Source organism: Lithobates pipiens, unplaced genomic scaffold (genome assembly GCF_037356315.1).
Source record: "Lithobates pipiens isolate NorthernLeopardFrog02 unplaced genomic scaffold, aLitPip1_a1.2 Scaffold_1, whole genome shotgun sequence".
Classification (NCBI taxonomy): domain Eukaryota; kingdom Metazoa; phylum Chordata; class Amphibia; order Anura; family Ranidae; genus Lithobates; species Lithobates pipiens.
In genome coordinates, this window is record NW_027507685.1 from 170,286,473 (window position 1) to 170,314,167 (window position 27,695).

General features: G+C 41.7%; 1 protein-coding gene across 8 annotated transcripts in view; it reads left to right on the forward strand.

Annotated features, from left to right (window-relative positions):
- The window catches only part of ATP2B3 (ATPase plasma membrane Ca2+ transporting 3), a 435,183-nt gene that overhangs the window by 385,937 nt on the left and 21,551 nt on the right, over positions 1 to 27,695 (forward strand). For all 8 annotated transcript variants that reach the window (XM_077478862.1, XM_077478864.1, XM_077478865.1 and 5 more), the window contains 3 exons: positions 715 to 926; positions 6,246 to 6,353; positions 11,451 to 11,633. In XM_077478862.1, the coding sequence (XP_077334988.1) occupies positions 715 to 926; positions 6,246 to 6,353; positions 11,451 to 11,633 (503 nt within the window). The remainder of the gene's footprint in view (positions 1 to 714; positions 927 to 6,245; positions 6,354 to 11,450; positions 11,634 to 27,695) is intronic.

Below are 27,695 nucleotides of genomic sequence, written 5' to 3' on the forward strand. Positions count from 1 at the left end.
ATACCAGGGTTGACCTTGGCATTTGTACCTGACAATCTTTCTCCTATCTAACTCATTCTCATGGTTCCCACCAGCCAGCTGATGTTACTTTCTATCTCAGTGGTCAGCAAGACAGATATGGAGGGTTAATCTACTCATGAGAGACACATAAGGTTTATTGCCTTTCCTACTCTATTCAGGGTTTTTTTTTAAGATGAAGGAAAGGGATTTTGGAGCCCTAGGTGTAACTGAATGTTCCAATAAAAGTTGACATAATCTTTCTTACCAATTCTTCCAATGGTTCCAGTGTTGATAATACAGGAGTTTGCACTTGGCATCTGTACTAGACAATCTTTCTCCTATCTAACTCATTCCCATGGTCCTCACCAGCCAGCTGAAGTTACTTTATGCCTCCATGGTCACCAGGACGGAGAGAGGAGATTAATCTTCCCATGGAAGACACAGGGGTTCATTTCCTTCCCTCCAGTATCCAGAAGTTTAAAAAAAATTGGCTACACATACATTTTTATGAAAAATAAGAGAGAATTACAAGTAACATACAAACTAGGACATATTTGGGAAAATCTCTCAAAAGACTGGGACCTCCAGACCCCCTAAAAAATATTGTAAATAGATAAAAACTTAGGATTTTTATTGTGTTTATGGTACATTTTTATTTGGTATATTCCAAGAAATGATGCTATATGATTGCTTTTGTTCATATTTGCCTTCTAGGTGAACTTATCTTTGACATTGACAGTGGAAGAAACGCTCCACTGCACTCCCCTCCTTCAGAACATTATACCATAATTTTTAACACCTTTGTCATGATGCAGTTGTTTAATGAAATCAATGCACGCAAAATCCACGGAGAGAGGAATGTATTCGATGGTATTTTTGCAAACCTAATATTCTGTAGCATAGTGCTGGGCACTTTTGGAGTCCAGGTAAGAATCTCCTGTATTCATTTCATTTTACCATACTGTTCACTAGTGATCAAAAATCCAGTGTTCATGTAACATCTTCTACACTGAGTTGAATTATCAAGGAGCAAGTTTACTAGTCTTTATAAAGCTGTGTGAATGAGTCATGCAATACACCTGCACTCAGATCAGAGGGGGTGCAAGAAGGACTGGACAATCACATGACCACTTGTCATAGCAGTAGAGAGGCTCCAACTGACCAGCTAGATATGTACAGAAGCAGGTCACCCTGGCTGATGACGCCCGAGGTGCAGAGTCTAAGTACTAACCAGTGTTCACTAGAGGTCCTGGTGGTGGGGAAGGGTTCTGCTGCATGTTAGTACCAGGTCGTGTTCCTCAGGATCATCCCACTAGGAGGTGAGCAAACCGAGGACCGGGGTCCAGTAGTTGATATAGCAGGTAGGGATAAGTGGAAGCATAGCATTAAATTGATTTAATAAAAAGCACACCAAAGGATCACACCAAATGGGGGGAACAGATGTCCACAGTGCTTTTTTACAGCTGATTATAGGCTGACTATCACGTACCTGGTAGTAGAGCCTGATTGGACAAGGAAGGCCTCCCTTACACCTCTGACTCGGGATCTCTGATAATGTAAACAGAAGGCACCGGAGTGCAGAGTCGTACGAGTGCCAAGGAATCTTGCAGAAAGCAGGGCGGATGTCCTGGAAGGCTGGAGAAGATACTGGAAGGTCTTGGCAGGCAGCTGGTGCAGGTGACAGCAACAGATAGCAGGGTCAGGCAGGCTGGGTCATACACGATAGCAGAGTTCAGGCAGGAACGTAGTTAGGAGACAAGTCAGGTCTGGAACCAGATGAGTGCAAACAGGAGCCAAGGGAGAAGGCAGAAGAAGGGTCACAGGACAAGCCAAGGTCAATGCAGGTGGAGTTCAAGGGAAGGTCAAAACAAGCCGGGTTAACACAGAGATCAGAACACAGGTTTCACAGGTAACAGAGCACGCAGGAGCTGAGACGAAGCAGCCCTGGAGGCAGGCACTGGCTGGGTTTAATTAGACTGTTTGACACCAGCGTCAAGCGCGGGTGCAAGCAAGTGTGCGCGGGTGTAAGCGTTGGCACGCACAGGGATGAATGACAACTTGCGCGCCAGTTTGCACATGTGCACTTCTATGCGTCAATGCTCGTTTCCTATGAGCAAAGGGAATAAGTGTTCTTCTGCATTTTGGAGTACTTCTAGAGGGCCGAACTTGTCTGCTGGCATGTGCATCCTGACACTGACATCACTACGGTTCCCTGTATTTCCACCTAACCTGAGTTAGTTTTCACACTCGACTGTCATTGTGCATTTCACGTCTGCAGTGTACTGGTGAACTCGGGATATGTGTGTGTTCTTAATGGCAACATTACCTCTTTTTAAATCTTCTGTGTAGTCTGCTATTTTGGTTTGTGCATTATTTTTAACCTCTATCAATAAAGTTTATAGGAAGAGACTGCCGTCGCCTGATTCCCTCCCCCCTATAGAACTCCTAAGGGATCTTTCCAACCTTGTTCAGTCATAGTCTGTGTTTGGGAGCTGTAGGGATTGGCGCCACCCTGGTGAGTCAATACTTCCTAATTTGCTAGCATATACTACCACTATCTAGCACTGGGATCCTTTGGTGTGCTTTTTATTAAATCAATTTAATGCTATCTATAAGCTGATCTTTTTTAATCATACCCAGCACCCAGGACCTATTGACATGATTTGTTGAAACTTAGCAGACTACTCAGAGGTATATTTGTTACATAGAGTGTGTGAGTTGGTGGTTTATATTTGGCTGAGTCGCACACATGGTTTATGTGATAGGTGAGGATATTGAAGAGGAAATAAGGGTTACATTTTACTGGCAACCCACATGATCAACAACTATCAGAGGATGATTCTATAAAAATTTTGTTCAAACATCATAAAAAACTAATTATTAAACAACTAAATCATAAGTGGGAGATTCTGTCCCTATCATCATATATTGATAAGAAAATAATCCTGAGGATTACAGGAACGAGTGACTCCAGCTAAACACCTACAAAATGAAAGGTTCCTCATCAAATGGAAGCAGACATGTATCAATCATAGTCTTGAGGTAATGAAGCCATTCACTTGATGATTGAGAGGAAGGTAAGATCTTTGACCTAACAAATACAGGATGTAGTAGAATAAGAAGACCTACAAAGGGATCACTATCTGCATCAAGGAATTGATCCATCCCTTTAGGAAGTGAGAAGAACAACGATCGTTCAGTGGGTTTTTTAGACGATCAGTCGCCAAGCAAGGCAAACCAGTCACTGAAAGAAATACTCAAAAACTTAGAAAATATACAGCAAGCGTAAAAGAAAAGAAAAAAGGAGGAGAGCCCAGGAGAGATAGAACCAGGATACAGACACGCAGCCAATGGAGGAATTAAGTCCATAAGTCGCTTCAAAATCCACCCGGCAGACCGACTATCTCAGCCATATCTTGATGCATTTCTTAAGGGGATGGTCACTGAGCTGCCATCGTTTGTGCAAGACACCAGACATGTCCTTTTGAGGATTGATACTATTTCTGTACCACCTGATGCTATCTTGGTTAGTATAGATGTAGAATCCCTGTACAACTTGATACTCCATCTTTGGGGCTTAGTGGCAATAGCACACTTCTTGGATGCAAATTTTCAAACAGTGGGGGCACAAAACAAATTCCTACTCGAACTCCTGCAATTCGCTCTCACAAACAACTGTTTTCAATTTATGGGAACCAGCTACAGACAAACCCAGGGTACATCTATGGGCGCCCCATGCGCCAGCTTATGCCTGTCTCCACCTTGGGTGGTGGGAAGAATAAGTGGTCTATTGTTCCAGATGGTACCTCAGGCACGTCCTGAGACCCTTGAAAACTTTATTGGAGAGCTCAACTCCAATAATAGGAATATACGCCTCACCTTCAACTATAATGGCCATGAAATATGGTTTCTGGATCTCCTTATCAGAATTGAACAAAGGAAACTCATCACAAAAAGAAAGGCATCCCAGAGATCAAGATCAGACTTGTTAAAAGTGAAGGGTACCAAAGATCAGGCCCAAAGGGAATACTCAGATCCCCTGAGAATTATTACCTCCTATGGCTCCCAATGGGATGAGGACAGTAATATACTTACTAAACATTGGCACCTTCTGACTCTCCCACCCCCAACTAGCAAATATTGTTGGTCGTAGACCCCCCAACTGGTAGCTAAAAGGGCCAAGAACCTCACTGATGAATTAGTGAAATCTGAATTCACTAAGACCACTCTATGCAACTAGCTGACTGATCTCCCAGAACTTAAAGGCAAACTACTGCATTGAACAAATACCTTCACCAATGCCAATAGGTGGGAGACTTATAAGATATAGCAATTTATCAACTGTGACACTACATGGGTACTCTATATGTTAGAGTGTCCATGTGATAAATATTATGTCGGCAAAACAAAGCACCCCCTAAAAGTTAGAATCGGGGAACATATGTCCAGTATCCGTGGTAAGGACGATGAGACACCGCTTGGCCAACACTGCCAAATATCACAAAAGGACAACCTAATGCCCTCAAACTACCCTGCAGAAGAGGAGACTTCAATACCATCCTCTTACAGCGTGAAAAAGAATGGATCTACAGCTTAGGGACTCTGGCTTCCAAAGGGTTGAACAATGAGCTGAACCTTCTGGTGTTCCTAACACCATAACAAGATAGTTGCCACTTCTCCTCTTGACCACCTCCATCCCTATAGCCTATGCGTGCAACTGACAGAACAGTCATTAAATATACAGCTGATTAAGAATATTTCAACTGTATAAGTAAATATATAATTTTGTAGGTGTAAATACTTTTGCAACATTGTATATATGTATTGCTACTATTACAAATTGTTGGTACTTTGCTAACTGTCCCCCAGATGGTGCCTTGTCACCTCTAATTTCCACACACCTATTTGGACACGGGGGGTTAGTACTTCAAGCCCGGGATAGGGCGTGCCCCATTAGAGATTTCCTGCTTGTGAACATTCCAGAGAGCTTAAAAGCTAGAGACATCTGATCCTGAGGAAGTCCACGCCACCTAGTGGATGAAACGCATTGGTGCATCTTTCAGCACACACCCCGCTTCTCACCAGCACCTGCCACCCTCCCTCCACCCTCCCTCGCAGCATCCTCCTGTCGTCTACGCTGTCCTACCCAGCCAGGACTGGAAGGAACACAACACAGAGCTGGCCTGCTACAACCCCCCCACCACCATCACAACTGTGAATAGCACCCATTGACTTTCCCAGTATTGGGATTATCTACAGGCTTATTTAGAGTGCTAATTACTCACTGAAAGTGTGAAGGGAATTGTGGGTTTCCATTTAGCATACAGTGGAACTTTTGTTCATCTGTCAGTCGGCGATACCTCATCTACTTAGGCTCTGCTTCCATAGTCATGTGCTCCTAGTGGAGAGAGTCTCACTTTACCACTGCCTTATTGTTATGCATATTAGGGCATTGGTTAGTGGGAGGAACAGGTGTCCACAATGCTTTTGTACAGCCGGTTATAGGCTGACATCACTGCAGTTCCCTGTATTTCCATCTAACCTGACCTCAAGTTCACACTCGACTGTCATTGTGCATTTCATGTCTACGGAAGTGTAGTCAGTAAACATGCGAAAGGTCAGTAACAAGTGGTTGGTATCAAGCAGAAGGTTAGTTGAGGAACATGCCAAAGATCCTAACGAGTGGTAGCGAAGATATGGACCGCAGTAGGAGTGAAAAGAGTAAAATATTGCCTGAGGAGAGCACAATAATCTGACAAACAGGACGTGTAGAGACATGGCTTAAATAGGAAGTTCATGGGGGAAACAAAGGATTCACGGTTCAAAAGAAGCAAGGTACAAGGTAGTATTATTCAAGGAATTGTCCAGGGAGCTGGAGACACAGAGGTTGCAGGTTAAGACCTGGGTCCTGACTCCACTGTTATTGGATGTCACAAAGGTCACATGATCGGTAGCCAGTTCCCAATCTTTAGCAGGGCTCCCAACACAGAAAACCCTGCCATCCTTGGATGAGCATGTGGAAGTTAAATGCCACCCCTTTACCGAAGTATACCTCTTACATGGGGGGGAAGAAGTTAAAAAAGATTCTGCTACTGATTTTAGCAACCATTAAAAAAAACAATAATCTGCAATATACAACTGCTGTGCAAACATATACAATCTCTGTTATAACTAAATGGTTTATTATCTATTTCTAAGTATTACATTTTAAGTATTTTTTCTACATTTTGTTATTCTCGTTTCAGATTTTGATTGTCCAGTTCGGAGGGAAGCCCTTCAGCTGTGCTCCTTTAAACGCGCAACAATGGCTGTGGTGTCTGTTTGTGGGAGTGGGGGAGCTTGTTTGGGGACAGGTGAAATATTGCTGTATGATTATCCACCTAATATGGATTCTGTTAGTAGTGAAACTGCTCATCTGAATAGTTACCAGTGAGGTACATCAAGCTTTAGCAGCATTTAGGGCAACTTAAAAAGTGTACCTGTACTGTAGAGCTTGTGCCAAGGAGAGAGGCTTGTATTGCCTACAGGTTTACCACAGCTGATCTTTTCTCTGGTAATGACTTAAGCCTGTGATACATTCCTTTAATTTCTGCTCAATTAGCTGGAATTTGAGCTATAGGTGGCCCTGCCGATACCACCTGGCTCAAAAAGTCAATATTTCAATCAACTTTTGGAGAAGGCGAAAAATTCTTGTTCGTGATCACATCTTATCAGATACTGAATACAATAGCCAGCAGGGGGGATTCTTTTTATTGATCACTTAGCTGGATGGAAGAATCAATTCATTTCTCTTCTTTAGTCCTGCTAGCTTTATCCTGACTTGTTTTGCACTGTGCCTATGTGTAGAGGCAGCCATCTTGGTAGAGGAGCAGGGCTTTGCTTTCAAATGTCAGATATGCTCTTTCAATGGATGGAAATCTGATGACTAAGGGAATATTTAAGAAGGGGCAAGAAAGGTTGAGCAGATTCACGAATGAATGAAGCAGGAGCAGGGAGATCCTTGCACTGCAGGTCCTCAGCAACAGCTTACTCTTCAGTAAGGAGAACAATGAACAAGAACAGGGACATCACCAAATTTTAATCTGAAACTGAGACTTAGGCCTCTCACATGGGGTGGACTCTGTTGAGATCAGCAAAGCGGGCAGATGATAGGTCCGTGTCTGCTCAGTTTAGTAGACATGGACCGAGCCCGCTCTGCTCTATCGGTGGCCTGGTGTAAATTGACTCTGGTTGTCTGTTTAGACCCAATCGCCCTGTCATATGATCCGGCTAGATGGAGGAGGCTCATTCCCCCTTTTGTTTCTTGTTTCTTTGTTTTTTAGCAGAATAGATTGGATTGGAGGTAGGTGGGTGTAAACAGACACAAGTCTGTTTACACCCTCTGGTCCATAAGGGTGAATTGAAGGTCTGATCTGGCCTGCCTGAAAAACTGAAAGGTAGACCTGATCAGACCCTTCATGTAAAATGGGCCTAACAATTAGAGGCGGCTGTGCCTTAGATGATCTCACAACCCACATATACAGCTATGAGGCTCAAGGCATAGGAAGTGCATTGCTATCTTTCAGGAGAATCTGCTTAGGTACAATTAAGATTTCTAGATGTTCACTATAACATAGCAGATCTTATTTTTTTAGGTCCACTTTAAGCATTATGGTAAAGTGTCCTCTTTGCCAGTGCTACTGGCATGTTTTTATAGCATACTGTAAGCACTCTTTAGCATGCCTTAAATGTTGCCATGAAATTTGATGAATAAGGGCCTGTGTCTTAACAAACAGGGCTTGAGATTTGTTACACCAACAATTGTAGCACACATTAACATATATAGTAATAGGCTAACTTCCCTTACAGGTGAATCATGTTCTGAGATTTCTATTTAGATTTTCTTGAGACACCAATCTTATGTAATTGTGGTGATTGGAACACCAATATTTACATAGATGACCAAAAATACCGTGTTTTTCAGCCTTTACTACTTATGAAATTTGTACCTTGACTGTAAGGATGGAAGCATGGATCTGCTTATGAATACACATGAAGAACCCTTTAATGATCTGTTCATCTTGGAAGACCTGACCATAAACAGCACAGCATAGTTCTCTCCGTATATATATTTTTTCTTGATCAAAATAACTGTATTACCCCTTAAGGCCGCGTACACACGCGCGGACTGTTCGCCCAACTTTGTCCGTCCAACAGTTTCAGCAAACAGTCCGCTCAAAATTAGCATGGACGGACATGCCCACACACGACGAACGAACAGTTTGCTGAAACCGTGCGCGATGACGTGAACAGCACGTACGACGGGACGAAAAATACGACGTCCTATACACTGCATTATAGCTTTTGGCGTGAAAATCCTTTCTGAGCATGCGCGCAACTTTGTTTGACGAACAAGCCTACACACGAGCGGGCTGTTCGCTGAAACAAGGTTTCAGCGGACAGTTTTTCGGAATTTCCGAAAAACCTTGTCCGTCCAACTGTCCGCTGAAACTGTCCGCTGAAAGCCCACACACGAGCGGACTGTCCGCCCAAACACTGTTCAGCGGACAAAGTTGGGCGAACAGTCCGCCCGTGTGTACGCGGCCTAAAGATTACATAGAGCCATTTTTCTGTTTGATAGAGTAAGGGATAGTTAATACCCCCGTTAGTGTTTTCGTTGTCTCTGGGTTTTGTTGCAGAGACTTCCCTCCACGTCTTATCCCAAAAACACAACAGGAAAAAAAAGGAGATCTCTCCAAAGCCATTGAAAATCCCCTTTTAGACAGTTGTCTCCAGAATGTGTTGGAACAATTGGAAGATTTCCCCTCAGCTCCTGTTTCTGTGACAACTCTAAAATTGTGGATTTTCCACCACTTTCAGTCTTGAAGACAATGGTCACCAGGAACAATGGAGAGGGTAAATCTTCCCAGTGGGACAGCAGTGAAAACCTGGCTGGGGTTTTACACTTCCATACTCTAACTAAAGTTATACAAAGGTTTGGATTTAAATACACTTAGTTATGGGTTTTGAAGAAGAGACATGTTCAGAGCAACCAACAAGAAATTACTTATTCAATTTTACCAATTCTAATTGTAGCACTAACCCCCGAAGGAGCTGCTGGTTAGAATGAGCTTACCGTTACCATCTTTTCTCTTTACTTCAAGTCTAGGGGGGTCCCGTGGTAGATGGCCCAGTAACTTGAGAGACTGACAACAGATCCACTTGAATGGATTTTATTTGCAAAACGTAGACAATGAACAGTCTCCTAAAATGGGATCAGAGGGTTGGAAAGGAAGTTCAGGTACTCTTAGTGTTAAAGTCATGTATTGAAGAACTTGCTTACTTTGATTGCATCCAGAGAATAGCCATTCGCAACTGGATGTTCACTCAAGTTGGACAGTCCTTCTGTCACAAGGCCTAGCAGCCAATAAGGTGCTTACTCAGGAACAAGTCTCTGCCACAGATGTTGTAGAATGTACAATGGATGTTTCTGCCACAGACGTTGTTGTAGAACACGTAGGAAAACTAAACTCTTAGGATACCTGGATCTTTCAGCCAGCTTGGCGATATCCACGAGAACAGATTCTCTTGGGTACTCCAGCTCCTCCAGGCTCTTACTAAGAAACCAACCCCTACGTGGCCTTCTTCTGAAGAGTCCTCCCCTGAATAGCGTGAAGTCACTGGGTCTCTTCCAAACTGGAGACGGCACCCAAACACCTCAGAATCCTCCTTTAGTTTCCTTGCCTGCCCTGAGACAGCAAGATCGGGTGGATCCGCACCCCAGGCCATAGCCTTCCTGGGGGCTGGTCAGGAGGACCAGGACCATGAAGTCAGTACAACATTCTGGACCAGAACCCCAAACCACGTGACGTCAGCATCTTAAATACCCTCTCCCAGAAAGCACAGAGAGAGTAACTTAAGCACCTAACCAGACCATAGTTCCATACCTGCCAGAAGAGACAGTGCCCCCTGTGGCCAGGCTGAACATCTCATAGTCCAGTCAGACTGATTCTGAAGTCCAAATTTAGACAATTGTACCCAAACCAAACTGCAGTTTAGGTATAACTTTAACTTTGAAAAAGGCATAGCGCGTGCTCTTCAGGAGCCGCCGCTACACAATAATGGTTCCAATGTTCAAAATAGGTATAGAGTCACTCATGGGTCTTGCAGCAGACATAATAGAAAAATGGATTGAGCTTCATTGAAACATTGAAAATAAAATGCTTTTGCTTTGAATGATCTCTACTTCAAGCCTCATGAGTGCCTCTATACTTGTTTTGAATTTTTATGAACTTTTTTGTTGGTGAGTTCCAGGGCATTTTAGACAGTTGCCTTCAGAACATGTTGGAACCATTGGAAGATTCCTTCTCACCTCCTGTTCATGTGACAACTCTAACATTGTGGATTTCTCACTACCACAGTTAATATTAAAAACCATCTTCCCAGTGGGACAGCAATGAAAACCTGGGTGGGATTTTTACTCTAAATTTAAAAAAAAAGTATTGGATTTACATACACTTGGTTCTTGGCTTTAGGGAGGAAAAATGTTTAGAGCAACCAACAGTAGCTGACTTTTAATCCATTTTACCAATTACATCCAGGAATTTAAAAACATATTTTGGCTGTAATTAAAAGATAACGTTTTTGGAGCACTACAAGTAACTAAATGTTCCAGTGGGGCCCCTTTCACACTTGTTTGACCTAATGGTCACACGACTTGAAGCAATGGCTCTGTAATCTTGCGACTTGAAGTTGCACATATATGAACGGTACTTATTGGAAATCATAGGGGAACTACTTGTCCTACCACTTTGGACTGCAGAATCACATATGACAAGTCGCACAAGTGTGAAAGGGGCCTAAGAGTTGACGTTATCCGTAATACCAATTATATTAATTGGTTCCAATGTTGAAAAAAACAGGGTTGCCCTTGGCATTCTTCTATCAAACTCATTCCCAAGGTCCAAGGTCCTCACCAGACAGCTGAAGTTACTAGTTGTCTCAGTGGTCCCCAGAACAGCTATAGAGTGTAAACTTACTCATGGGAGACACAGGGGTTCAATTCCTTCCCTACTCTATCCAGGAATTTAAAAAAATTAAGGAAATTTATTTGGACTCAGTCCTAGGTATAACTGAATTTTCCAATAAGAGTTGACTTTATCCTTCTTACCAATGTTTCCAATAGTTCCAATGTTGCGAATACCGGGGTTGCCCTTGGCATCTGTACCTTACAGATTTTATTCTAGCTAACTCATTCCCACAGTCCCCACCAGACAGTTAGAGTTACTTGTTGTCTCAGTGGTCTCTGGGACAGATATGGAGGGTTAATCTACTTATGGAGACACAGAGGTTCAATGCCTTTCCTACTCTATCCAGGGATTAAAAACAAAAAAATTATTTCAATGGTTCCAATGTTGAGAATATTGGAGTTGCCCTTGGCATCTGTACTTGACAATCTTTCTCTTATCTAGGTCATTGCCACCATCCCCACCAGCCATCTGAAGTGTTTGAAGGAAGCAGGTCACGGGCCAGGCAAAGATGAAATGACAGATGAGGAGATGGCTGAGGATGAAGACGAAATTGATCACGCAGAGAGAGAGCTCCGCAGGGGTCAGATCCTATGGTTTCGCGGGCTGAACCGTATCCAGACACAGGTATGGCTTTCCAACATTTGTCTGTGATGGCTAATGACTGTGGATGAAGATCTCAGGGGATCTGTACTGCATGCCTATGTTGTAGTCGGTTCAGAACGATTGAGCTATAAACCCGTGCATGTATTAATAATTCAAATGTTTTGTTTTGATAACTTTTCTCTTCTATCCAGGTTGGCCAACAAATGCAGCAAGACGCTTGACTAGATAACAGAGAAACCATCTCCTCTTCCCTTCTGTATTGTTTAAAGGGAATCTATCATGGGTTAAATAAGTTTTTCATATGTAGCGGCATATTGCAAACTGATTGAGCTAGGTTACTGAAAATGATGATGTTACCTTTTTTATCAAGTAGGAACGTTAAAAATGGTTTATTGGAGACAACATGTGATTTTTTTTTTTTTTTTGTTGTCAACCAAAGTTGAACTGGCTTATACAAGGACAACTATGCTTTATTATTCACTATATTACTAAAAGTATCGGGACGCCTGCCTTAACATACACATGAACTTTAATGGCATCCCACTCTCAGTCTGTAGAGTTCAATATTGAGTTGGCCCACCCTTTGCAGCTATACCAGCTTCAACTCTTTTGGGAAGGCTGTCCACAAGGTTTAGGAGTGTGTCTATGGGAATGTTTGACCATTCTTCCAGAAGCGCATTTGTGAGGTCAGGCACTAATGTGAAGGAGGCTCGCAGTCTGCGATTTAATTCATTCCAAAGGTGTTCTATTGGGTTAAGGTCCAGACTCTGTGCAGGCCAGTCAAGTTCCTCCACCCCAAACTTGCTCATCCATGTCTTTATAGAACTTGCTTTGTGCACTATTGTGCAATCATGTTGGAACAGGACGGGGCCATCCCCAAACTGTTCCCTCAAAGTTGGCAGCATTAAATTGTCCAAAATGTCTTCGTATGCTGATGCCTTAAGAGTTCCTTTCACTGGAACTAAGGGGCCAAGCCCAACCTCTGAAGAATAACTCCACATCATACTCTCCCCTCCACCAAATGATCTGGACTAGTGCACAAGGAAAGGTCCATAAAGACATGGATGAGTGAGTTTGGGGTGGATGAACTTGACTGGCTTGCACAGAGTCTTGACCTCAACCTGATACAATACCTTTGTGATGAATTAGAGTGGACACTGTGAGCCAGGCCTTCTCGTCCAACATTAGTGCCTGACCTCACAAATGCACTTCTGGAAGAATGGTCAAACATTCCCATAGACCAGGGGTCTCAAACTGGTGGCCTTCCAGCTGTAGCGTAACTACAAGTCCCATGAGGCATTATGTGACAGATCCGTTCCTATACTCCATTTGAGTGTTTCAGTCAGTAATACCGCTTCCTAAGTCCTGGAACACGAGTCCAATGGGTCTGGCTATAGGAACCCCCAAGAACTAGACAACACCAGTCTTGGAGTACATCAGGAATCATCTTTATTTGAGATCTCACACAAAATATATACAGCAGGGTGACTAAAACCTAACCGAATTAGCATGAGCTAATTATCTAATCAACACTGGACTCCTTCATTCAATTGCAGGGTTAATTAGCACAAACAAAAAAACAACAATTGGTGAAATACTCTTTAGAATCTGTGTCAAGCTAGACTAGAATCATTTACATTATACAAGACAACAGACAGGTGGCTGGAGTTGATGATATTAGCATCTAAGAGTTTGTGTCCCAACAGTGTGATTCCGTCTATTGCTAACATGGCATTTACATATCCAGAGTCTGTGTGTCTTGGGGGGTGGCATGGACCTGAATCCAAGTAAAACCACCTCAGGGGTTCCCAGGCATACAACTCACAAAGATCACTGTTCCCCCAAATGCCAGGGCCCATAATCACAAGGCAAGAGGCTGGCATTCAGTCCCCTCCAAGAGCCTCGGTCCCGGGTAGTTCTGTCACACATTGAAAGATTGACAGTTACAAGCAAGACTCCCACAGGCAGAGGCATGATGGGACTTGTAGTTTGAGACCCCTGCCATAGTTGGAGGGCCACCAGTTTGAGACCCCTGCCATAAACACACTCCTAAACCTTGTGGACAGCCTTCCCAGAAGAGTTGAAGCTGTTATAGCTGCAAAGGGTGGGCCAACTGAATATTGAACCCTACGGACTAAGAATGGGATGTCATTAACATTTATGTGCGTATAAAGGCAAGCGTCACAATACTTTTAGTAATATAGTGTAAGTTGTTCTTTAAGGAAGCCCCCCATTCCTTCAAGTCTAGCCTGCTTTCCCATGGCCCTACTCAGCGCTGCACAGCTGCTCCTCCAAAAACGTCCCCACTAGGTCCTCTTAGCAAGCACGTGCGCCATGGCCGTGTATATTTCTATGGCAGAGTCCTACTCACGACTTCCTCCACTGGTCCAGCGGTGTACTGCTCTTAAATGAACAGGGCCATGGCACGCAGAGACGTGGCAGAGGTCATGGTTGGGATGTTTTCAGAGGACTGGATCTCTTTAACTCCTGATTGGAAAAGGTTTCTAGAACATTGGTTCAGGGCTTATTGAGGAGGCCCAGTAGATATTAGATCATTGGCTGTTTCTGTGAAAAACAACCAGTATAAGTGATAGTTATCCAATAGACATCATTATTATCAGCGAGGCAAACATCTGTGATCAAGTGCAATTGATCATAACAGCCATTTAGATTTATTATTTTACTAGTTTGATATCAAAGAAAGTCTCATTTGATTTGTGGCTTCATTGGGTAAGTCTAATAGTGACCTTCAGATAAAAAAAAAAAAAAAAAACTCTTGATGGGGTATTTCTGCCCTCATAAATTATAAATGTACTTCATTTCCTAATGAATTTCCTTATTTAGATAAAACACGCAAAGAGTAACTCCACTTATAGCAAATATAATATTATATATATATATATATATATATATATATATATATATATATATATATATATATATAAACAATTGTAATTGCTACCCAAGCCATGTTGTAATTTAATGTTATTAAAAATGACTTTTCCTTTTCCTTCTGCAGCTCTGTAAGTTCCTATAAAATTGAATCCAATATAATGTGGCAACCTGGAGGCGGTGTATACACCATCGTTATACAGAACGCCCCCAGAAATGTCATTTCCTGCTGCTGTGATTGGCTCACTGATACTCACAAAGGTCTGTGCTAAGAAACAGGTCAGATTTTAGGTGTGGGAATTTTAGTTTTAGTGACAAACTCCCCTTGCCTAAATATATTTAAAGGGATTCAGACACTACAGCTTTCCTCAATAGAGCACTGAGAGTGCACCAGATAACTATAATGAGCCAGACACCACCCCCCCTTCTCTATTCACAATAAGTTTGTGATGAGTCTGGTGAATGTATGGATGTGCATTAACCCCCTCAGTGATCACTCTCCAGTGTATATACATTAACCCCTTAGTGATTTGTCTCCAGTGTGTGCAAAAACTCTTGGTACACAGGTTCTAGTTTATGTGCATTACCCATCAATGACCAGTCTCCAGTATACAGTGCCTTGAAAAAGTATTCATACCTCTTTGAAATTTTCCACATTTTGTCATGTTACAACCAAAAATGTAAATGTATTTCATTGTGATTTTATGTGATAGACCAACACAAAGTGGCACATAATTGTGAAGTGGAAGGAAAATGATAAATGGATTTCCAAATTGTTTTAGAAATAAATAATATGAAAAGTGTGGAGTGCATTTGTATGGTGCCCCCCTGAGTAAATACTTTGTAGAACTGCCTTGCACTGCAATTACAGCTGCAAGTCTTTTTGGGGGTGTCTCTACCAGCTTTACACATCTAGAGAGGGACATTTTTGCCCATTCTTCTTTGCAAAATATCTCAAGCTCTGTCAGATTGGATGGAGAACGTCTGTGAACAGCAATTTTCAAGTCTTGCCACAGATTCTCAGTTGGATTTAGGTCTGGACTTTGACTGGTGCCATTCTAACACATGAATTTGCTTTGATCTACACCATTCCATTGTAGCTCTGGCTGTATGTTTGGGGTCGTTGTCCTGCTGGAAGGTGAACCACCGCCCCAGTCTCAAGTATTTTGCAGACTCTAAGGCCGCGTACACACGGGCGGACTGTTCGCCCAACTTTGTTCGTCAAACAGTTTGACAAACAGTCCGCTCAAAATTAGCATGAGCGGACTTGACCACACACAACGAACGAACAGTCCGCTGAAAACTTGCGCGATGACGTGAACGGCACGTACGACGGGACGAGAGATTCGAAGTCCTATACACTGCAATGCAACCTTCGGCGTGTAAATCCTTTCTGAGCATGCGCGGAACTTAGTTTGACGAACAAGCCTACACATGAGCGGACTGTCCGCTCAAACCAAGTTTCAGCGGACAGTCTTACGGAAATTCCGAAAAACTTTGTTCGTCAGACTGTCCGCTGAAACTGTCCGCTGAAGCCCACACAGGAGCGGACTGTCCGCTGAAACACTGTTCAGCGGACAAAGTTGGACGAACAGTCCGCCCGTGTGTACGCGGCCTAACAGGTTTTCTTCTAAGATTGCCCTGTATTTGGCTCCATCCATCTTCCCATCAACTCTGACCAGCTTCCCTGTCCCTGCTGAAGAAAAGCATACCCACAGCATGATGCTGCTACCACCATGTTTCACGGTGGGGATGGTGTGTTCAGATTGATGTGCAGTGTTAGTTTTCCACCACACTTAGCATTTTGCTTTTAGGCCAAAAAGTTCAATTTTTGTCTCATCTGACCAGAACACTTTCTTCCACATGTTTGCTGTGTCCCCCACATGGCTTCTTGCAAACTGCAAAGAGGACTTTTAATTGCTTTCTTTCTACAATGGCTTTCTTCTTGCCACTCTTCCATAAAGGGCAGATTTGTGGAGTGCATAACTAATAGTTGTTCTGTGGACAGAGTCTGCCACCTGAGCTGGGGATCTCTGCAGCTCCTCCAGAGTTACCATGGACCTCTTGGCTGCTTCTCTGATGAATGCTCTCCTTGCCCGGCCTGTCAGTTTAGGTGGACGGCCATGTCTTGGTAGGTTTGCAGTTGTACCATACTCTTTCCATTTTCGTATTTGTAAAAAGTTTTGAAAACCATTTATCATTTTCCTTCCACTTCACAATTATGTGCCACTTTGTGTTGGTCTATCGCATAAAATCCCAATAAGATACATTCACGTTTTTGGTTGTAACATGACAAAATGTGGAAAATTTCAAGGGGTATGAATACTTTTTCAAGGCACTGTATGTGCTTTGAACTCACAGTGATCAGTCTCCAGTGTGTGTGCATTAACCTCTTAGTGACCTGTATCCAGTGCATGCACAATTAACCCCTCAGTGACTAGTCTCTAGTGTATGTGCATTAAAGCTGAACATACTCCAGTCAAATTGAAATACATGTGCGCTAACTGTTTTACTTGCCGAAGGTTTTGGAATTTTATTTAGCCATTCCTCACAGATTTCTGCCAGGTAGATAACTATACCACTTTCTGGTTCATCTTTACTACTTTCTGAATCACCTCCCTGCTCCTTGAGCAGAGGATATGATGCAGATTTAAAGTCTTGTGAGCAGGCTGGAATGGGAAAGATGATATGGGAAATAGTTTTTCTGAACCAGGACATAAGTAAGTCATCTTCCAGGCTATGCATCACAAGACTGGCTGTATGGAATAGGTAATCCTATGGCAGGTAAACCAGGATATATGTTGTTCTACAGTGTGCATGTATCTGTTTGCCTAGAGATTTGCTTTAACCCTTGAAAGATATGTACTAAAAGCAATATTCCTCATTTTCAACCCCCAACCCCCTCCCACACACACAAACCTTTCCTATAATTATATTACGGTCAGAGGTAATACTTATTCCATAACACATACATATTCAAAACGAAAAAGAATATATACATTCCACATGCATATAATTACAATAACCAATAAATAAGTAAAAGAGATCTTATTAACAAAAAAAAGTCAAGTTCCTCCACCCCACACTCGCTCATCCATGTTCTTATGGACCTTGCTTTGTACACCGGTGAGCAGTTGTGTTGGAACAGGAAGAGGCCATCCCCAAACTGTTCCCACAAAGTTGGGAGCATGAAATTGTCCAAAATGTCTTGGTATGCTGACGCCTTAAGCGTTCTTTTCAGTAGCACTAAGGGGCCAAGCCTCACCCCTAAAACAACCACCACACCATAATCCCCCCTCTACCAAATGATTTCGACCAGTGAACAAAGCAAGGTCCATAAAGACATGGATGAGCGAGTTTGGGGTGGAGGAACTTGACTGGCCTGCATACCATGACATTTTGGACAAGTTCATCCACCTCAAACTCACTCATTCTTGTCTTTATGGACCTTGCTTTGTGCACTGGTCCAAATCATTTGGTGGAGGGGGGATTATGGTGTGAGGTTGTTTTTCAGGGGTTGGGCTGAGACATTTTGGACAATTTCATGCGCCCAACTTTGTGGGAACAGTTTGGGGATTGCCCTTTCCTGTTCCAACATGACTGCACACCAGTGCACTAAGCAAGGTCCATAAAACAACGAATGGAAGAAATGTCAAACATTCCCATAGACACACTCCTAAACCTTGTGGACAGCCTTCCCAGAAAAGTTGAAGCTGTTATAGCTGCAAAGGGTGGGCCAACTCAATATTGAAACCTACGGACTGACTGGGATGCCATTAAAGTTCATGTACGTGTAAAGGCAGGCATCCCGATACTTTTAACAATATATATTCTGTATATATATATATATATATATATATATATATATATATATATATATATACATACATACATACATACACACACACACAATATATACAATATATACAGTATACTTTCAGTAGGTTATCAGAGCAAAGGATATTTAAAATTAAGGTGCTATATACGACTTCCTGTCCTGTAATCTTCTATACACCATTGTAAAGGAGCGGTTACTTAAAAATTAACCTAACCATCAAAATGTAATATATTGCTTCAGTTCTTAGATGTGGTGGCTGCTTTAGTATTTATGTGGAAGGTGCTCTTTTCAGATGAGACCAAAAAGGAACTTTTTGGCCTAAAAGCAAAACAATATATGTGGCGAAAAATGAACACTGCACATCAGCCTGAACACACCATCACCACCATGAAACATGGTGGTGGCAGCATCATGTTGTGGGGATTAGACATGTGCGATTCATTTTGTACGAATCAAAAATTCGTACATTCATACGAATCTAAAATACAAATTTTTATGTATACGAATTCTGTACGAAATATGAAATTGAAATTGAAATTGAATTTCGGAATTTCGGATCCAAATTAACAGAAACTTGACTGGTGTTTTGTTCACCAATCAGAGGAAGTCAGCACAGCACAGGGATGGTGGGAACCCCTCATAATGGACACAGCAGGTGTACAGACCTGGGAACTCAGCACATGAATGGTGGGAACCCTATGGGAATTTCTATGCTTATGAATTTTATACGAAATACTAAATTTTGTTAACAAATTTTGGAATTTTGGAAACGTGACTGGTGTTTTGTTCACCAATCAGACCAATCAGACGAAGTCAGCACCCCTCATAATGATGAATTCATCATAATGAACATTCGTAATTGTTACAAAAAGTTAACAAACCTAAAAGTTAAAAACCCAGGAAGTCAGCACAGCACAGGGATAGTGGGAACCCCTCATAATGATAAATTCATCATAACAAACTTTCATTATTTTAACAAAAAGTTTACGAATCTAATGAAAATTCGTATTTTGTACGAATCCGAATTGAATTTCGTACACGAATTACGAAATATGATTTTTTTTTAATACAAAACAGAATGAAACGAAACAAAAGTAATTTTTTGTTCTAGTTGGGATGTTTTTCTTCAGCAGGGACAGGGAAGCTGGTCAGAGTTGATGGGAAGATGGATGGAGCCAAATACAGGGCAATCTTAGAAGAAAACTTGTTAGAGGCTCGAAAAGACTTGAGTCTGGGGCGGTGGTTCATCTTCCAGCAGGACAATGACCCTAAACATACAGCCAGAGCTACAATGGAATGGTTTAGATCAAAGCATATTCATGTATTAGAATGGCCCAGTCAAAGTCCAGACCTAAATCCAATTGAGAATCTGTGGCAAGACTTGAAAATTGCTGTTCACAGACACTCTTCATCCAATCTGACAGAGCTTGAGATATTTTGCAAAGAAGAATGAGCAAAAATGTCACTCTCTAGATGGGCAAAGCTGGTAGAGACATCCCTGAAAAGACTTGCAGCTGTAATTACAGTGAAAGGTGGTTCTACAAAGTATTGACTCAGGGGGGTGCTGAATACAAATGTACCCCACACTTTTCACATATTTATTTGTAAAAAAATGTGAACTTCACAATTATGTGCCACTTTGTTTTGATCACATACAACCCAAATTTTCTTTTTGTTTTATCATGACAAAATATGGAAAATTTCCAGGGTTATAAATAATTTTTCAAGGAACTGTGCATGATTCTTCAACCTTTAGCCGTAAATCTGCAATAGGGAAGTCCTTAAGTGGATAGAGCGGAGAAGTGAGTGCTGTCACTCAGGAAGTGTGGTAATTGCAGAATCACCAGGTGGAATAAACGGAAAAAAGCATGAAAAACAGTATACCAATGCAGCCACCACATCTAAGGACTAGTCCAGGGGTCTTCAAACTATGACCCTCCAGTTGTTCAGGAACTACAATTCCCATAATGCCTAGTCATGTCTGTGAATGTCAGAGTTTTACAATGCCTCATGGGATGTGTAGTTCGCAACAGCTGGAGAGCCATAGTTTGAAGATTTCTGGACTAGTATAATGCAATATATATTAAATTTTTGTTTTGGGGTTTAGATATCCTTTGAATGTCAGTGTCTGTATGGACATGATATTCAAGGGCTGTGCCAAAATGCAAAAGTGGCCATTTTTTAACTTACATAGGTCGTTCAAATTTCATATGTTGGTGAAGTAACTCTTCCTCTATGAGAACTCTTCTTATTATTTTTTTCATTGCCAGTAAATAATGGATTACAGGCAGAAGCAACTTGCCGTCATTGAGTAACAAGAACAATGTCCTATCATTGGTGACTCTTGTCAATGGTGTCATCTCTATAAACATTCTGTAGTCTTCTGTGGATGTCAGACAGCCTGCATCCCCTCCTTCATCAAGAACTCAAGTTTTGAAAAGGTGGGAGAGTCACACCAGATTGTATAAAGAATAAAAACTTTTTTTCAATCCAGACGCCTACAGAATCTGCCGAAGGGGAGTACTGAGCCAATGATGCACTTTGGCTGTTGCAAAGTAAATTCTTTCAAAGGGCTATACAATCTGATGTGGCGCTTCCGTCCTTTCAAAACTTTAGTAAACTCTGCTGGGAGTCCAGCAGGACCCTACAGTTGCTAGTGAGCAGCCTCTAGGACCAAAAACCACCCATCATTTTATAACACCAAAAGGTCCAGTGTTCCTACATCACAAAATCATCACCAACTCAATGACAACATGTTGCTTCTGCTTGGAATCCATTTTTTACCTGCAACAAAAAAGAAGGTAAATAACGGATTCCAAGCAGAAGTAACACGTCGTCATTCATTTCTTGATGAAGGAGGGGTGCAGGCTTTCTGACATCCACAGAAGGCTAAAACATTTTTACTGAGATGACACAACAGACAAGAGTCACCAATGACAAGAGATTATTCTTGTCAATGGTGTCATTTCCATTCTCACCCTGTAGCCATCTGTGAATGTTGGACAACCTGCACCCCTCCATCATCAAGAATTCAATGGCGGCATGTTGCTTATTCTTGGAACCTATTATTTACCTGCAATGAAGAAGAACAAAGAAGAGCTTCTATAGAGGAAGAGTTACTCTACTAACATGTGAAATTTGAACGACCTATGTGAGCTAATAAAAAAGCTATGCTCACATTTGCATTACTTTTAATACAGTACTTGTATATCTTGTATATGGTATTCCCAGTCTTTCCTTAGCATAGTATAGAATTATCCATGTATATCGCAGGTAGGTAGAACAGGTACAGCACTGAACGGTATGTAGGTGTAGATATCAGTGGGACAATCAGAAGCAGCAGCTGTCCAATCAGCTGAAAAAAACTTTTTGTGATAGATTCCCTTCATCATTCAGAGATAATTTACCAAAGAAACACTCATATTTATATCTTCAGTGGTTTGTTCCACCAAAGGAACTTTGGAAATACTGATGTCTTTTGAGGTAGTACTGGTGAGCACTCCTGGCTTTTGTCTGAATAGTTCAGTAAAGACAACTTTACATTCTAAAATTACGTTGAGATCTTTTCTTACACATATTGCCAATTGGAAATTGTTGGAAGTCATAGGACACTTTCTAAAACTAACAATTTTTGTATCTGTAATGGACTGGAAAACAATTCTTGAAAAGCTAGATATTTATACCTTTAATCATATATTTTACTTATTTATAAGTATAACTGAAGACCAAACTTTTTTTTTAGTTTTAGATAAAGTGGAGAGGGATTAGAGCCCGTCAAGTTTTTATTGTTATCTCCCATTGAGGAGATTTTGAGTGGTCATCAAAAAGGGTATAGGAGAAATACACTGGGGATACCAGGGGTACCCTCACTTTGGAGGTATTTCCTCTCACTTCCTGTTGTGGCTATGGGACAATAAGTGAAGAGAAATATCTCCAATGGGACACAGATTGCAAATAAAAACCTGATAGGGGTTTCAACCCCTCCCTTACTCTATTCTAAATGAAAAAAGTTTTGCTTTCAGTTCAACTTTAAAGTGAATTTGCCAACTATACCACTAAAAGCAGACTTTATATCTTCTTCTCAGATGGAAAATGATTGTAGAGTGCTGCCAGTTGAAGATCCTGGTGAATCCGACATTTATGGCTGTGTCAGATTTATGGTTTCCAGATGCACTAAGTGGTTTAGATGGCTGGCCCCTACCATGTAGTGTAGGACTGACTTGAGGATCCATAGCACAGAGTGGTAGAGCAGGAATTTGACACCCCTGAAATTGACAGATTGGGCTGTTTCTCTTTACTACCACAGAGATCAATGGCACGGACCACAGGGAAAAGGAAACATGAATGTCTTTTTTGCAGGGGGAAAATGATTATAAAGTTTTAATTTAAAAAATATCCTAGGTATGAAATATAGAACAGCTGTTATGACCCAAAATGAAATATGGGTGGAAGGTTTAGGTGATGTGCAGCCTTGCTATGAAGATCCACCAAAGGAAAATTGCTAATACTGTATGCAGCCAAAACATTCCTCATCTAAGCTGACTGATCTCATTATGCAAAACAAAGTTTTGGTTTTATTGTAACCCACAGTAGGTAGATTGACATCCCCCAGCTCTGCCCCATACTAAAGGAAGTTTAAAACGACATTCCTCCCTTTGAAAGCTAAAAGCAAAGCACACTGTGCAAAGCTGCTGTCACCCCAGGTTCCCAATAATGACTGGTAACATTCCCTAATAATGTGATTGCTATGTCAGTAATAGTCAAATGCAAATGAGGCTCCATTCAAAAAACAAGCCTTCAGCTTGGAAAGAATACTGCAGCCTGAAAATGGCATTGTGCTTTTGCTTACTACTGTAGTTGTAAGATACAATTACAGAATTAAAACAAAGAATATATACTGTATATATCATCATGTAGTTGTTAGATACAATTGCAGTATTAAAACACACATTTTATATATATATATATATATATATATATATATATATATATATACCGTATTTTCCGGCGTATAAGACGACCTTTTACACTTAAAAAAACTGGGCAAAAAGGAGGGGTCGTCTTATACGTCGGGTCAGCTGCTGGGATGCCTTCTGGATGTCCGGTAATACTGTATGTAGCTTCGGCTACATACAGTATATACCACTGAGCCAATCCCAGTGAGCGATGTATTCAAATGAATACAGAGCCTGCTCGGATTGGAGTAACAATCTCTGCCAATCCGAGCAGGCTACACACAGTAGCCTGCTCCGATTGGCTTTGAGAGTGAGAGAGGCGCGGGCTGATGATGTTACAGCCTCCGCCAATCCCAGCAGGCTTTGTATTCATTAATAGAATACATTGCTCGCCGTGATTGGTTCCCCAGCACCAGCAAGAAGGAAGAAGGAAATGGCTCCAGCAAGAACGAAGAAGAGGAATATGAAACGTCGGAAGCCTCGGAATGGGGGGTCGTCTTAAACGGTGAGTACGGGCAAAACATTTTAAAAACCTGTACAGTTAGGGGGTCGTCTTATATGCCGGGTCGTCTTATACACCGGCAAATACGGTATATATATATATATATATATATATATATATATATATATATATATATATATATATATACACTGCTCAAAAAAATGAAAGGAACATATTGAAAACGCATCAGATCTCAAAGGGGAAAAATATTATGCTGGATATCTATACTGATATGAACTGGGTAATGTGTTAGGAACGAAAGGATGGCACATTGTTTGATGGAAATGAAAATGATCAACCTACAGAGGGCTGAATTCAAAGATACCCGAAAAATCAAAGTAAAAAAATGATGCAGCGGGCTCGTCCCTTTTGCTGAAATTTTACTGCAACAGCTCAGAATAGTACTCATGGAGGATGTCCTGGGGTATTTCCTCCCAGATCTAGACCAGGTCTTTACTGAGCTCCTGAACAGCTAGTACCATTGGATAGATCGAAACATAATGTCCCAGAGGTGTGCTATTGAAATTAGGTTAGGCAAGCATAGGATTCATTCAATGGTATCAATTCCTTCATCCTCCAGGAACTGGCTGCATACTACCACATCTGGTCGGGCATTGTCATGCACCAGGAGGAACCCAGGACCCACTGCACTATCATAGGGTCTGACCATGGGTCCAAGGATTTCATCCTGATACCTAATGTCAGTCAGAGTGCCATTGTCTAGCCTGTAGAAGTCTGTGTGTCCCTCCATGGGTATACCTCACTAAGCCATCACTGACCCACCACCAAACCGGTCACGCTGAACGATGTTACAGGTAGTATAACATTCTCCAAGGCTTCTCCAGCCCCTTTCACATTTGTTACATGTGCTCAGGGAGAAACCTGCTCTCATCTGTGAAAAGCACAGGGCACCAGTCTGTTTCTGATTGTTTGGTCAGAGACATTCACACCAGTGGCCTGCTGGGGGTCATTTTGTAGGGCTCTGGCAGTGCTCATCCTGTTCTTCTTTGCACAAAGGTGCAGGTACCGGTCTTGCTGATGGGTTAAGGACCTTCTACAGCACTGTCAAGCTCTCCTAGAGTAACTGCCTGTCTTCTGGAATCTCCTCCATGCCCTTGAGCCTGTGCTGGGAGACACAGCAAACCTTCTGGCAATGGTACGTATTGATGTGCCATTCAGGAGGAGTTGGACTGCCTGTGCAACCTCTATAGGGTCCAGGTATTGCCTCATGCTACCAGTAGTGAAACTGACCCTAGCCAACTGGTGAATAACAGTCAGAAAGGATGAGTAGGGGAAAAAAATGTCAGTGGCCTCCATCTGTAAAACCATTCCTGTTTTGGAGGTTGTCTCATTGTTGCCCATCTATGTGCACCCATTGTTAATTTCGTTAACACCAAAGCAGCTGGAACTGATTAACAATTCCCTCTGCTACCTAACTAACCAGATCCCAGGAGTGTAATTGACTTGATGCTATACTCTGATTAAAAAGTATAAAGAATACATTTTTTGAGCAGTGATATATAATATAGAGAAAGCATTTTAGGTATGCAAATTTGTTATAGTGAAGTAAACCTAGTACCTAAAATGCAACTGGTCCCAAGAGTTCTAAGAAACCCCATGACTAGGCTCTTCTAGACTCTCCCAAAATATAGAAGAGCTCACATGTAACTGAAATATTATTATTATACAGGATTTATATAATGCCAACAGCTTCCATAGCACTGTACAATGGAGGGAGATACTACACCCACAGTACAAAAAAAGATGGTTAGAGAAGCCCTGCTCCTGCAAGCTTACAATCTAAGAGGGAGAAGCTAGTGAAACAAAAGGTAGGGACTGTGTGGGATGAACTGATGAAGGGAGTAGAAGATTTGGTTGTTAGCTGGAGTCAGAATAGGCCTCCCTGAAGAGATGAGTTTTCAGGGATCGCCTAAAAGTGGACAGAGTAGTAGAAAACCGGGCGGATTGGGGTAGTGAGTTTAATGCAAGAGGCTCTGGAGAAGTCCTGGAGATGAGCATGAGAGGAGGAGACGAGGGAGCTAGAGAGCAGAAGGTCTTGGGAGGAGTGGAGAGGACGGTTTGAGTGATATTTGGAGGTGAGATTGGTGATGTAGCTCGGGGCAGAATTGTGAATGGCTTTGTATAGTATTGTTAGTATTCTGAATTTTATTTGATGGGCAATCTGAAGCCAGTGGAGGGATTGGCATAGAGGAGTGGTAAGTTGGTAAGGTGGATGAGTCTAGCAGCAGCATTCATGATACACTGAAGAGGGGATTCATTTTTAATGGACTGACTCTTTAAGACAGACCTAATTTTGGAGTATATTTATAGACTCTGATGCTAAACTGAACCAGAAAGTATATTTTCTTTCTCCAACTTTTTTTAACATAATTTTTCTAACATTTTCTACCTTCTCCACTTACCTGCTAAACGTTGAAGTGACTCTTTTGCTAAATAAAAAAAAAACTTAGAAAAGTAGGACCTGCAAAAGGTTGTGCATCTGTCCTGCCACCAAGTCTTCCATTCTTTACCTTCTAAAGAGCTATGACCACCTGAAGAATCTTCACGCTCATCACTTAATGCCTGAATCCTCTACTACTTACTTTGGTTTCTTCCGCTGACCATACACCTCTACTGTGTTCGGTAGTGATGGTAGTGATGCATGGGGCCAGTGAAAGAAACCACAACACCTAGCAGGAGGACAGGTATCCACCTCAACTGGAAATGTGTGGGATGATAAGATTGCTGTACAAGAGAGCAAATAACCAGGAACAGGCAGTGGTAGAGGAGAGTATAAACCTTTTCCTTTGCAGGTCCATCTTTTTGACATTTTTCAACTTAGCAACAGAGTCTCTTCAATGTGCTTGTTATCACAAAATTTTATGAAAATTTGTAGAAACAAAAATAAGGGTTTGGCAAAATGGTGACACATTTAAAATGTGACTTCTTGAAGTGGCAAGTATAAAAAGGATTGAAATTTGAGGAGAAACTGGAAAAGTATTTCAGGCTTACATATTGTGGAGGTTGTCTATATCCTCAAAGGTGAAAACTGCTCTTCCCAAACAAAAACTGCCAAATTGTTACAAACATACAAAAGGAGGGACCTCACTGAAAACATACAGTGATAAATATGAGGATAGACTGAAAGAAATGCAAAAGTGGGCAAACATTTTCTTTAACTTACATTTAATTGCACATGTTGGTAGAGTAAATCTTCTTCTATATTAACTCTTCTTTGCTCTTCTTTTTTGTTGAAGTTAAATAATAGGTTCCAAGCAGAGGCAACATGCCTCCATTGAATTCTTGATGAAGGAAAGATACAGGCTGTCCAATATCCACGGAAGGCTATGGAATGATAATGGAGATGACACCATTGACAAGAGCAATGTTTTGTTATTGGTGACCTGTCGGTTGTGTCATCTCCATAAGCATTCTGTAGTCTTCTGTGGATGTTGGACAGTGTGTAGCCTTCCTTCATCAAGAACTCAATGACAACATATTTCTTCTGCTTGGAATCCATTTTTTTACCTTTAACGAAGAAGAAATGTTACTACGGAAGAAGAATTATGCCCTGTACACATGGTCAGACATTCCAACGACACAATCCGTCTGATTTTTTCCTACAGATTTTGACCCAAATTTGTCTTGCATACACACGCAACACGGTCGCACAAAGTTGTCAGAAAATCCAATTGACATAAACCACGTGCGACGGGACTATAAAGAGGCTAGTAGCCAATAGCTTTAGTCTCGTAATTTATTCTGAGCATGCGTGGCACTTTGTGTGTCGGAATTGTATACACGCGATCGGAATTTAAACGATCGGATTTTGTTGTCAGAAAATTTTAGCTACAGATCTCTAACATTGTGTATCGGAAATTCCAACGGAAAAAGTC